General features: G+C 35.2%; 1 protein-coding gene across 18 annotated transcripts in view; it reads right to left on the bottom strand.

Moving 5' to 3' along the window:
- The window catches only part of GPHN (gephyrin), a 275,747-nt gene that overhangs the window by 119,731 nt on the left and 141,437 nt on the right, over positions 1-14,579 (bottom strand). For 10 of the 18 annotated variants that reach the window (XM_040066711.1, XM_040066708.1, XM_040066703.1 and 7 more), the window contains exon 4: positions 10,436-10,528. In XM_040066711.1, the coding sequence (XP_039922645.1) occupies positions 10,436-10,528 (93 nt within the window). Of the gene's footprint in view, positions 1-959; positions 999-10,435; positions 10,529-14,579 lie in introns of all 18 variants that reach the window. The other 8 variants (XM_040066710.1, XM_040066706.1, XM_040066702.1 and 5 more) reach the window with 1 other exon arrangement.

Raw genomic sequence — 14,579 nt, forward strand, 5'->3', positions numbered from 1 at the left:
CATATTTAGTAATAAAATCTAGGCAGATGGGTAGGACAATATGATAGAAATGCCAGGCATAAAAGCAAGTGGACAGGATGGCAAAAGAGCAAGTATCAATGAGTAAGCAGACTCAAAGAGCAGCAAAGGGACACTATAGTCAAGGATCAGGTGAAAAGGCATGAGGAAAATGCCAAACATTCAGCAAGTTGCTAAAACAGCATCAAACATTCATCAGGTGTGCCAAGCAGCAGAAGAGCAATTCCACAAAGTCAGCAGATGCACTCAGCAGGAAGGCAATGCCAGGCACTTGGAGCAGGAGACAGGGCAGCAGAAGGCCAATGCCCATGTACAATCCGACTGAAAGGACAATAAGGAGGCAATACATGCCAGTCAACAGATGGACAGGGCAGCAGGTAATCACTGTCAAGCAATTAGCTGGTCAAGAGGCAATGCCAGACAGCCAGGCAAAGGGCCAAGATTTCAGGAGGACAACACAGCCAGCAGGTAGAGAGAATATAAGACAGTAGTGAATGCTAGGCAGCCCCCAGACAGGGCAGAAAAAGACCAAAGCCCACCAACAATCAGATGCAACTGTTGGCAAGAGCAAAACATAAGCCTGCCAAATGACTGACAGGGCAGCGGGGTGGCAGTGCTTTATCAACAACTCAGGATATCATGAGTGAAACAGTCCCAAGAGTCTAGATGCTCACCCTTCGGTAATATCATTTGATCAGAGTGAACCATGAAAATCCACAGGAGAATAGCACACAAATGAAAACAGCAAATGAGTCTGACCCTAGCACTTGGGGAGGCCATGGGACCTTCCTATAAAACAAAAATATGAGAATCCACAAGAAAATCAAACAAATGGGAAAAATGTGTCTAAAAACTGTTTCTGATGATGATTTTAAAAGCAAAAAAATACTAGCAAAGAATTAGTTTGGAAATGATTTGGTGGGATTGAAGATGTTGCTTACCCCTCTCTGGAGCCCACATAATGGGAATGTTGGGAATTTCTGCAGCAGAAAAACAGAAGAGAAAAGGGATTTCTGACTCCCAGTTCAAGGAAAGCATGTCAGTTTAGGACTGGGTAATCTCTTTGGGCAAAAAAATAAGAATTCAACTGAATCTTTGCCCATCCCCAGATACATGCCTTTATGGAGGTTTGTGAAAAATTTAAGAAGCCCACATCACTTTCATCTCATGACCTCCCACCCTTGTTCCCCAAAACCACACTTACCTCTAGCACCTCTAGTATAAGAGGGGAAAGGGGTTGGTCTTGTGAGCTCATTCCCATATCCACTGCAAAATGGCTTGTGAAGTTGAACAGGAGTACCCATTAGCCACTGCCGGCCATTTGTGAGATAAACGGAAGTCATCATTAACTGTTACTCATTATTAGTGTAGGTTGGCGATTGAATTTGGCTTAGACACACCCACACTCTAATGAAAAGAATTAGTCTTATGAATCTTGTGGGGTAACCCTCTTCTAAGTATCAAACTTATCAGCACCTATTTGTTACCTTGAATATCTTCTTCTCTTTAACTTCAGCATTTTGCTATTTAACATGGTTGGTTTTTTTAAACAAATTAAACTGCTTCAGAAATCTTAGCTGCTGCTTTATTTCAGAAACATGCAATGAACTCTAACGTAAGAACTGAGAAAATCCCAGCACTAATAAAGTTCAGTACTTTAACTCATCTGTCACTTAAATCATGAGACTTTTTATTCAGTATCTACTTATAAACTAAAAGAATCAACCAAGAATCAAACTTCACTATTTCTTTCTACTTAGAAGTCCACATTGTGTGCGCATTTATCTACCTGCACATTAACTTTTTATTGTCAACACTGAAAACCTACACTCCACTTCGACAAGGCAGTAATATGAAACAAGAAGCCAACCCTTCCCTCTTCAAACTATAGAGGACCTTAGGTAATATAAAGGAATCATTAGCTTTGCTGTGCGTGCCCTTGCTGAATCAGGATTGGGAAAGTTCGCAGAGAGACTCATATGCAACAAAGTTTTTAAAGAATACAGTAGTGATAGGCTAAGCTGATGGGACTTTATACTGATCTCTGGGTATCAACCACTCATTCTTCTCCTAGCAGAGCAAAGCACAAGAATAACAGAGGTTAACAGAACTTCAAATTTAGAAATTTGGATCACAGAATAGGAATTTCTTTCATACCCAAGCTTTCCCATATTGAACAGTACTACTTGGACTTAGAACAAAATGGCAAATAATTGAGGCAGAGAAGACCAAGAGACTTCCATCATATGATTAGTAATGGCATAAACCAGCCAGGAACTGCAAATACTGGCTGAACCAGAGATACCAGAGTACAAGGTAGTAAAAGCACGCATTGGTAGTTTTATAAAATCCCATGGTTTTGTGGCCAGCAGGAAGTACAAGTAGCTGCACCACATCAAGAAAAAAATTGCTATCACCTTCTCTCTGAAGGGAGATCTTACAAGCTTAATGAAAATGAACTATGACAAACTGATCTCAGTGTACCATAAGAAAATGCTTATTTGTGGAGGAAAATATGGACTTCTAAAATCCACTGACAGTTTACATGTCAACAACAAATAACAGTAGCTTATGCACCTCACTATTAATTTAAGTATTCTGATGATGGAATAACTGGGAAAAGAATATATGCACAAAGGGACAAGAAACTACAATATAGTCGAAATAAAGGTTAAAAAGTAATTATTTTCTTGTCCATAATTGATAAGACCTTCATGCCTAAGCGTGACAATAGTCATTTTGGTTTTCTATTTTGGTACTTATACCGAGTCAACATTTTGCTAAAGCTTCACTGCTCCATGTGGTAGCAACTAGCAAAAGCAGGAGAAGGACTAGTTATAATCCTAAGAATAACTCTTGAAGCCAGCAGATTTCCAAGATTCTTCTAGTTTCTTTCCACTTAGTGGCTGGAAAAGCTCCTACACAGCAGGAAAGAAGTACATGAGAAATTCTCTATTCTTTCATAAGTATTAGTTTTAATGATAAACTATTTTAATGAGTCATTTTGATATTCTGGTGTGCTAATGCCAAAAGGACTAACTCAATTTTTCATACTTCTTAAATCCAGACTAGTATTTGGCCTCTATTTATCAAGTCTTTAAACTGCCTTCACAGAGAAATCTTCCTAACATGTATATATAATTTTTTTTTTGTTAATTTTCCCTCTAAACTCTTTGTAATAGACCATGACCAGAAAAAAATGACACATTAAGGGCAAAAATTAAAGGCCTGACAATGTTTTCAAGATTATTTTGGTTTAACTTGATTTTTAGTTTTGTTCAGTTTCCTATTATCTTCTCCAAAATTATGCTTTAATGGAAACTATTTTTAGAAATGCTTAAGAGAAAAAAAAAATTCCAAAAATTCCAAATTGAAAATTTTATTATACAGAAGTCCTATGGCAGGCCTATTTTTCTTCCCCAGTTACAGAAAGGATGACAAGATATATTCACTGTTGTGGCTATGCTGCTAATAGGAGACAAGCTAGTTTATTTAAAGTAATAGAGAAATGTCCACATGAGCTGTGGGCTCCACAGAGAAAATATGGCTAAAAGGCATCAGTAAAACCAAGAGGAGGTAAACCCTTCTCTTCACTCCATTAATAAAGCACACCATAATCATATTGTTCATCTGGGTGCACTTTCGGAAGTACTGGGTTCACTCACACAGGAACCATTTGTCCACTCCCAGGACATGCCAGCCTTCTTACAACGGCCAATCCTAAAATGCCTTGGAAAAACCTCTTTAATTTCAAAATTTAAGAACAAAAAGGAGAGATTTCCTGGCTCATTACTGTGGCTTAGCTTCTCATTTTATGAAACATTCAACTTCCTTACTGCTGTTTTACTACTCTTTTCAGCAGAGTTTGCAAATATTTCCTACGTGTTTGAAAGTCAAAAAACACAGCCTCTATTTGCTATTCCAGAGTATTAAGGACACCTAAAAAAAAAAAAGCAAATAAAAGCTGATCCTCAAATGAGCAAAAATAACCAAAGGCTTAATATGAATCCTATTAGCATTACCTCTACAATATGATGGTCAGACAACTTTACATTGAAGGTTAATACATTAGGTTAAGTAATTAAGAAGATCTTTGCCCCAGCATTTTCAGCCAATATGATCAGTGTTTTCAAAAAAGAGACAAAAGCAATTCATGTAGTTCTTTTGAATTCAGGAAATAAAATTGTTTAATTATTAATTTCAGGATCCATTTGATTCAAACTATCTAACCGAGAACATAAGGCTATAAGTGCAGGATGATTCATTTAACATCATCCGTGATTTCTGCAAGAATTACAAGATAACTTGAGTTTTATAAGACATTTCTCCCACTAGCCAACACTTTTGATCTGACAGAATTAAAATGAAGAATATAGCTCTTTAGGGAATTTGCTTGTGCAATTAATCTCTTAAACAAACAAACCAACCCAAACACATAAAGCCTTTCATTATGATGATTTTATTAGATTTTTCTGGCTCAAGCTTTCTATCACCACCTATTTTTACAATTCTCTTTAGTACGTGAAGAAAAAAGCCTTAAAAAGCCTTTAGCATTGTACATTATTTTCCAAAGAAAGTACAGGCAAAACCAAAGTGTCTTCTCAGTGTTCTTCAAGATAAACTAAACAGATTGAGTTGTGTAACTCTCACAGAAAGCATCTCTCCTTGCCATCCTATTTTTTTTTACCTTTTCTATATCCACTTTGACAGTTTTTAAACTTTTTAAAAAAGGAATGTCAATAAAAATATACAGCTTTGCATTTTAGACACATCATTCCCATATAAAGACAAGTATTGTCTGTATTTGTTTGATGGTCTTATTTTTTTGAGTAACCTCTGATGGTTGAGTAAATGGAACTGAAATAGGAACTGCCTTTCTTCCTCCTCACATTTCTCATTATAGGTGTGTGAGCAGCTTGCAGGTGTTTCCATGCAGTGACTACAGCTGATGATGGCACAACTGAGCACTTCAGTGGGAGAGGGAAGGGGAAGAGGAAGGGGAAAGAACTTTTCAGCCCTTTATAAGTCAGCTAAATCACAGTAGAATTTCTCAAGACACATGTACTTCTGTAAACTGACAGTGTGTTGTGTGGTACAAATAATTTGTATACTGCTGCTTCTCAAAAAAATTGGTAATAGATGTTTAGTGAAAAGTTTTCTGCAACTAAGCATATCAATTCTTCTATAATAATATGCCTTCCCAAGAGTGATTAAAAATCTATAGTTTTAAATTGAAGTATTATGGCACATAAATATATTTGAATTTTATAACACTAAATACAGCATACCATATAATAAATTTTATTGAAAAAATAAACAGAGTAAAGATCCAATCATATAAGCTAGGAACTGCCTGGAGGACTAAGAAAAAGGGGATGGTACTTTACAGAGTTGCCGATAATCTTCTAAAAGAGTAGCACAGAATTTGTAAGGAGTCTGTCACAAAGAAATCTGCTCCTTTTAAGCACCTTTGTTGATTACATGCATGGGGCAAGGTTTTGTAATGTCGACCCTTTAGGAGCAAGCTGGGTTGGAAACAATTTTCTAAGAACTATGAAAGCCTCAAAAAGTCTGATGGGAAGTTACAGGGTCAGATGTCATCTATACACAGCACATATCGTTATACAATAGCTTACCACAGAAATCAAAACTTAACTCAGAGCAAGACCTCCACTAAAAGATATGAAAAGCTAGTTTCAAAAGAGACTACAAAAATATTTTCTCAAAACAGCTATTAAATTGGAGGGTACCTGGAACATTGAAGGCACCTGGAACATTAGCCTGGGTTATTAGAGGTTGTACAATTTCATATTATTCCTACCACAAAATTACTTATGTGCCATGTGAGATGAAGCCTTCATTCCTCCACACTACTGAGCCATTCTGAAGTGATGGCTTGTAAAATGGAAATTATTTTATTTTTGTCCAGTGCCAATAATAAAATATTGCTGAAGAAGAACAGAAGTAGTCCTATATCTACAACAAGCAATACTAGAAATCCTGCTGCTCTGGAAAGGCAGTATTTGATCCAGGGAGGACAAAAACTTCTTATGTATTATTTCAAGTTGCTGCCTATCAAATGGAAATCATTATTTGAAAAGTTTAAGTCTCGGTGGATTTGGGTTACTTTGATGGAATGTGTTGCTGTGAGAGTACGGCTACAACATGATTATCCTATTGTGTCATAAGCATCTTATTTCATTAACAAAGTTTATGTGGAAGCAAACAAACAGACAAAACACATGAAAACTAAAATAATAGAGATCAAGAGGGTTTCCCATTACTTGAGACAGAGAAATGGAAATACACAGATATTAAAATAGTCTGCAGAAGTAAAATGGAATTTGAAGAAAGACACATTACAGAAGAATTAAGACTTCCTTCTATCCAAACATGGCTTCTGTGAGGTATGTTTGGAGTATTTTGTTCATTCTGAGCATGATTTTTCAGAAACACTGACAAACAGAAGGGAGTTCCAGAGAACAATGATTTCTTTTCATGGACTAGAAAACTCTGATAAAAGAATAAATAAGTATGTATATATTTTCGGACTAAATGAAAAAATGTGTCTAAATACATTTTTAACTAGTTCATACATCTTGAAGACTATAAACAGCAAGAACTGAAAGATGCACTCATAAATTTTCCAGAACACTCAAAAAGTAGGAAGACTGTAAGGAAACATCTGTCTGGTGTTACATGCTAGAAAACATCTCTTCTATGTTTTTTATAAAGTATTATCTTAAAATCTTAGGGCTCAAAACTACCTGCAGCATGGATCAACTTCTTGTGAATACACATTGTGACACAGTTCAAGAATGTCTACCAGCAGCTGAGGACAATACATTGATTTCTACTGCTATTATCTAAGTACATAAAATTAATCTCATAGATGGGCAAACAAGACTTGCACAGAATTATACTAGAGACAAAGGGTAAGAAAAGGGCTAGAAGACTTAGGAGACAGACAAGTGAATTTTTTGAATGTACCGTTTTGCAAAAGAATAAATGTAAAAATACAGAAGACATAAAACTGAGCTGAGCACCCATATGAGATTTTTTTCTTTCCCTTTGTACTGAGCAAGAGCAACAGAGAAAATACATTAATATATCAGAAGGATTCCTAGTGATTTTAAAAAATGCTGCAACGTTATTTAATTTTTTCCCCACAAAAATTAATGTATATTGCTGTCAACATTCTGTAAGAACTACCACTGAAGTATTGTAGTTCCAAGAAATAAATGTTTGCATCTGGAAATACAAAATCAAAGTTCCCTAAATTAATTAACCTGGGCCATACTTGGATCTCCGTCCAGCAACAAACACTTTTTAAATCAACAAACAGACTGTATGAGTGCGCTCCAGCAGAGATTTAAAGACTATTCCCAAAAATTATATGTGGAATTACATTGAAAAAAAAAAAAGTGGTTATATCTACAAAATTAGGCTTACACTTCAGCTTTAGTACAAATGCAAACTGCCACCAACTGCCATAACAGTTAAGAATTCCAGCATTCACTAGTAACACCTATAACACTTCTTTCAAATTCAGCCATCCATTGAGTGAATTTGGTTTTTTAAATATCCACACGCATGTCATCACTTTTAGTTGTGTAGTCAAGAAAGTTAAGGATATTTACACTGCTGAAGTAAACTGCCCTTCACCCCTTGAAATGTGAATTGCAGGAACTAATTCAAATACTCCTCTCTAGGCTCTGACTAGACCAAGGCTATAAATTCAGGGATCAGAGACAGGCAAGGAAAATCAGATACTGTGAATATTCCTAAAATCTTCTATTCCATTACAAGAAAAAAAATGTTATTACACATCACTGAAACAACTGCAATAACCTGGAATGGTTCTGATAATAGTGTTCAAATGGCAAAGTGAGTGGGGAAACTACTAATTTTTTTGGATGCTTAATTACATATTTCTGAGGTATCAAGAAGCCATTTTTAGCTACATTATGCTAGGCACTTAATTTCAATTTTATCAATATTACAAAATTCTATTAACATTAAGTCCTTGGGTTGCAATTATTCTTGAGAACTACCTTTATTGTGTATATACAATAGCAATTATATATCTATTCTAGAAAAGAAACAGAGAAACCTACTTTCTAATCCAAAGTACAGGGGAATTAAAGAGAAGCAGGACTGAAACATACCAGCAGAAGTATGACTCAACCGAGTACTGTCTCTATTCTAAGGAAAAATAGTAAAACATTTTCCATTATCAAATTAAATTCTTAAAGTTTTTAAATTAACATCTTAAAGATAACATCTCAATAGCACAATACCATGATCACATCCTTTCATTATCAGTTCAGTGATGAGAGCATGCTAAACCAACACCATACACAAAAGGGATGAGAACAATTTCCTACATCAATGCAAGTTTTCCTAAAGACTTGTTACTGCACATTTCATGTTGACATAATAAATTTTCCATTTTGGGTTTTCTCATTGACCCAAAAGACACAAAATATGGGGACAAAACTTAGGCTTCTTAGTACGTTTTTGGTTTGACATACTGGCAAACTGATTTTCTTCCCTTAAAAACATTGGTTTGAACGGATAATGTAATAAATCCTATCATAGGAACAATGTTTGTCATCACCCCTTTGTAATAAAGCTGGGATTCTATATCTCCACTGTGATTTAAGTTAATCCAAATTAATTAAGTAAAAAGTGAGTCAAGACTCTCCTACATAAGTTCTTTTAAAATATGGGACTAATTTGACAGTCAGAACACTTGTTTCTGTCATGATCAGTCCAAGTCTTGCACATCTATTATGTTTAAAAACAAGGCAGTTTTTCTTCAGTACAAGTTACTAATGATTTTTATATCAATGTGTTTTTATTATACAGAGACACAGTAATAACGCAGATAACTTTCAGAATGGCTTACTCAAAAAAAAAAAAGAGAAAAAAATCATCCCTGCTGGTGTTAATTACTTTGAGCAACAGCAATTCAGTGTAAAGCAAATACTAGGTTTTTATGTGCAGAGTTCTCATGTGTTTATTTTTTGTCCCAAATTCCGCTTGAGAATCTGTAGCTAATTTTTTGCACTGGCTACAATGCTTCATCTGGCACTGCTGCCTAGGCTTGACCCTGCACAAAGGAAAACTGAAGCAGAAATTCATCCCTCCTTCTACACAGTCCTGGTAACACAACCTTCGAAAGCATTACGTTAGCTTGCAAGCAAGAGACAAGTTTAACCAACTCACTTTTCACTTGTGGTGGTTTTAGCAAAGTGAATAATCTGCAAAATCAGTTTCACTAGGTGCCACACTGTGTTCATCTTAACATTGTTCCCATTTCCTGATACACAGATTGCCTCCCCTAGGTTTTGGTTAGTCAAGGCTTCTAATACATAATCTAAAACCATCAGAAGTAATGAACAGGAGCATTGAGTATACATGTTTCTCTAGCTACACAAATGTTATACAATAAATTAAAAAATGTTTTTAGATTCCTAACAGAAAAAAAAATTGAACTTCAGGCATGTGACAAAACACATTTGTAAGTAAAAAGAGTTGTAGATATGATATAAAGAACTCAGCTTAAGAGTCTAAGAAATTGAAAACATACAGGAGTACTAAAGAGAAATCTAGATATGCAAATAAACACAACTCGCTAAATCTTAATTCCGCCCTTTAGTGAACATAATCACTCCAAATAAAACATGTGACTTTAAAAGTTCATGTTAATCTAATTTGGAACCATAAATACCAAACTACTTCAAGAACAACCACACAGTCATTTCACATGACAACTCATGGCCATGAGTTCATTAGGTTAAGCTTCTCAATTTTTCCCCTTTAGCTCCATGCAAGTGTAATGTAAACAAATCTCCTGAACAACATATACTGGTGCAGATTTCTTCCACCTCTGTGCCCGTTTAGATTTTTTTTGACAAACAGATCCATAGTAGCTTTGCATAGAATTTTTTTCCCCTTCCGTCTGCCTCACACTCTTACCTATAATGCAGTAGCTGTCAATGCACTATTCTGCTAGGGAGAATTAAAGGATCTCTCTTATCCCACTCTTCCTTGGACAAGACACAACGAAAGCCACACAAAATTTTGCTTAGCAGTGTTGTACTGCAGTGCTAAGAAAAATTATGCCACAAAGCCATTAGAATTTTGTTTTGTAAGGGGACTGGAAAACCATCATACTGTACCACATCTTGGTTTGAAAACTGTTTTGGGTCAGAACCCAAGGTCAGAGTAATTCTCGAGTGCTATATTTTCTATTACTTTTTTCTGATTCCAAGTTGTGTAGCATTTGACCTGTCTACAGATATTGCAAAGTAAAGTTACAGAGGAAATTTAAAAAAAAAAATCACCCCTCCTCCAGACTCATGCATTTCTCTACCAAAGGGCAGATTCCTCTGTTCCAGGACTATCTCACCTCTGGAGTGACATCTCGTGGTGCAAACCCTGTTCCTCCAGTTGTTAAAATCAAGTTAAGTTCCTTTTCATCACACCAATCTATCAGCGTCTCCTGAAAGAAAACATGAATCCTGTCAGATCTAGCAAGAAATGGTTATCTCAGATAATACCTTAAAACTTGAAATGTCTTAAAAACAGTCACACACACAATACAGGGAGTTATAAACAACTCATGGCTTTTTATACAAACATTAAACCACTATTTATAACCAAGATAAGACAAACAATGCAAGTATCCCCATAATATTATTTTGCATATTGAAACTGAAATTCAGTTCTCCATCCCTTGACTTGAAATGAAAAACAAGAATTCACATTTATTAATATCTACCACTGTTTATTTTGATATATACATATAATATTCTTTGATACACATTAACAGCTTATATACATTTAATTCCAATTACATCTTTGATTCCTGTTACAATAACTTTGGTTTCCACACCACACTTTTTAATAGCCTGAAAAAAGCAAGAACCACATATCTGTAAGTTTAACTACCAAATGATGCAAAAATACACTTGAGGCAGCAGGTGATGATCTATAATCATCTTTCCTACATTCCCCTAATATCTCAATAGGAATGTGTATACCCATTCCAAAGCTGGACTATAAGAAATCTGCCATGTAAATTCACTGACTTACAATACTTGATAACTCATGATTCTAGGGAAGTGTTTAATTTGATTTGCATTCATTTAAAAAATGACTTTTTAAACTACTTTTCAAACTATGATAAAATTTTGACATAAGCAGAAAACTTATTTAATCTCAATGTGATTAATTCACTTATCCTTCGTATTCGACTGTGGGCCAGCACAGCAGGAGCACATCTTCTTGGAGTGCAAAATTAGCTGTGTTACCTTAAGTACACTCATAACATAGCAAAGTATCCATCTGCACAGATCACATCAATTACTGAGACAGATATCAATATTCTAGCAAAGAAACAACATTATTTAAAAACGTTTAGGGCAAATTTAAGTTTTGGGAGTATTATATTGGGAAGGAAGGAATAGTTTGGAAATTGTTGGCTTAAAGCTTATTATTTGTCACCAAATTAGCTCTGAGAAATACATTGATTTAAAAAGCTTAAAATAAAATAGTCTGGAACATCTTAAAAATTACAACTAATTTAGGTAATCCTCAGCTGTATTTTCACAGGCTTAGTACTGCTATGCAACTTCCATTTAACAGAAGAATCGTATACAGACACTTAACTTTGCAACTAGAATAAACCTGTGGTGCAAGCCCCACCACACCAATACATCCAAGGATTACTTGAAGAAGTGGAAAAACAAAAAGTTCTGTCTTTACTTCTTACTCATTACTTCCATTTTCTCTTTTGTATTCTCTCTTGTCTTTATTAAAATCACATTCATCTTTTTACTCTACCCCTTTGGAGAATAACTCTCTAATTAACTGGGTTGTAAGTGAACATACCAGAAGTTTGTTATACGAACATTTCAAATAAGCTCGGGAATGGAACAAAGATAATGCCTCAAACCTCTACATAAATAAATGAACTAGTAAGTATGGCTCTTGTATTACATTTTGAAAAAAATGTGAATTATGGTAGTAAGAAGGATTTTAGGTCCTAAAATTTTTGCTCCAATAACGTAGTTATGCGTTAGGAAATTTATTTTAGATAAATAAATAGAGATAGAGGTGGCATCTCTATCATCTAGAAACATATTTGTCTTGACTTAAACAGGTCTGAATTTCAGAGAACACTTTGGAGAAGTTCAGTGTTTGGCAATGTTAGACCTTAATATTGCATTTATTTTAAAAATTATTATGCTCAGGAAAAAGACTTCCCATACAAAGCAGGATGGATAGGTTTTGGGGGTTTGGTTGGTTATTTTAAAAGCAGAATTTACCTTTAGGTAAAATAAAACCTGCCAAACTCCTTTTAACAAGATAATAGACCCTCCCTCTGTTCTCATTTTGCTACACTTCAGTGATACTCCCATTAATGAGGGGGGGGGGGGAAGTCATGTGATATCCCACAAAAAACTAAAGAAATCGATTTCCTAACTCTTCAATTAAACTAAGCAATAATTAAGTGCCTGTTCCTGCTACTCCATCAGTGTACCTAGGCAGACTCCTAGATAGAATTCTCCAGCAAGTTGTAATTATATTCAGGCTTTCAAGTAGAAGACCTTTAACTATGAGACAGTAAGTTTGGGTTTCATTGTATTTCAGCAGTGCAAATTTATCACTTAGATATTTTAACTGTGGAAAAATACCCGAGGCTTATATTCAGCTTATTTGTTTTCTATCTAACCCAGAAAACTGTGTCCCACAAAATATTCTCATTGCTGTAGAAGTATCTAAAAAAGGAAGCCCCACACTGATCAATTATGAACAAATCGTGGACTCAGACCAGGTAGATTCTGCACTGGCTTTGCAGGGAACTGAATTTTCTGTGTCTTCAAATGAAGATTTCTCTAGGCAAGTGACCTGATATTTGGCTTTACTGCTGCTACACAAGCAAAATTATTATATAACATTTCAACCAAAGAAAATTCTATTTAATTTTTTTTTTTTTTTTTTTTTTTTTTTTTTTTTTTTTTTTTTTTTTTTTTTTTTTTTTTTTTTTTTTTTGCATATTTCTCCTCTTCTGTTGTTTCACTGACAACAAGCTTTGAAGAGAAAATGGCTAGGTCAACAGATTATGTAAAGCACTATTATTTCATTCAAGCCAATGGAAAGATGCTGATGGATACAAAATACAGTAGCTGGCTCTGAAAACAGTCCAGTAAAATTACCATGAAGTTTTAAAAAGCCAGAACAAAGCTACAGAACGCCAGGGGGAAAAAACCCACCCCATACCAGTAAATAGCTTAATACTTTTAACAATTAGTATCCTAAATCAGGCTTTATTAGTTATTTTCCAGGGTCAAGGTATATTATAACAGAAATTAAGTGATTACAGACAGTTCCTCCACAAAAATAATTTTATTTCAAAAGGACACAACCTTTTCAGATTTCACTGAAGTCCTAGAAAAATTATATTAATTATGTCTTTCTGATGCATAGGAGTCAAGTGTCAGGCCAGTTGTCCCTTTAAGCTTTAGATTACATCTACTTCCCTGTCCTCTTTACCTAATTCCTCATATTTTCTCTTATAAATACATTTAAATTTCTCTCATTCAAATGAGTAAGAAATCCTGAGGTATAACAAACAACCTATTTCCATCTCTTGCTCCAGAGAGCTCTTGCTTCTGTCAGCTCCCTCTCTTCCGCAACCTGGAACTACTCCTTGAACTTCCTATGCACTACCCAATATAGAAATTGCTTCAATTGTAACACTACTCATCAAAACCATTGTTTATGATCCATTTGAATTTTCTCATGACCAATGTTAACTTCACCAGTGCAGAAAAATCTTCCCTCATTTTTCGCCAGAGTTCTTAGCCTTTCACATGTAGATTTATTGATCTGAAGACCAATAAAGATCATTACCTCATGGAAAAAATGCCTACACTGTATGGCACAGTGCAGAACTCCTATGTTTATGGCAGGCACCACCATATTAGGATACTCTAAGTCCAAAAGCTGCACAGATACATTTTTGTGGCGCCACACATAAACCAGTGCTACCTGACAGTGGGTGAACAGCTTGAACACTCACAGACATATTTCCTTCTGAGAAGGTAATTTAAGCATGTCCAAGATACAAACCTGCCATTAGTTTAAGCTGCAATAAGCAAGCCACAAACTTTTGGTAATTTCCTTTTTCTATTTAAAACTAATTCTAGGGCTCAGGCTCTTCCCTACACCACCCTGCCTTGATCTAAATGGTTCAAGAGAGAGAAAATACAACATGCTTTAATTGGATAGGGTTTCCCAGTAACTCTTCATGATTATCATTATGGATTGTTGTATTTCTAGTAACTTTTCCTTACTAATCATTTCTATGGGATAATGCTCCACCATGATACATAAGAAACCTGATCACAGAATACACAATTACAGTGGAGAGGAAAGTGACGTATTTTGTACCTCCATTAACGTGCCATCCTTTACGTAAGTGCATCAGAAAAACTAATAGGGATTCCTTTCTGGAACAAGAGGAACAATGCCCTTTGGAGATAACT

The sequence above is a fragment of the Hirundo rustica genome, chromosome 6, assembly GCF_015227805.2.
Source record: "Hirundo rustica isolate bHirRus1 chromosome 6, bHirRus1.pri.v3, whole genome shotgun sequence".
Lineage (NCBI taxonomy): Eukaryota > Metazoa > Chordata > Aves > Passeriformes > Hirundinidae > Hirundo > Hirundo rustica.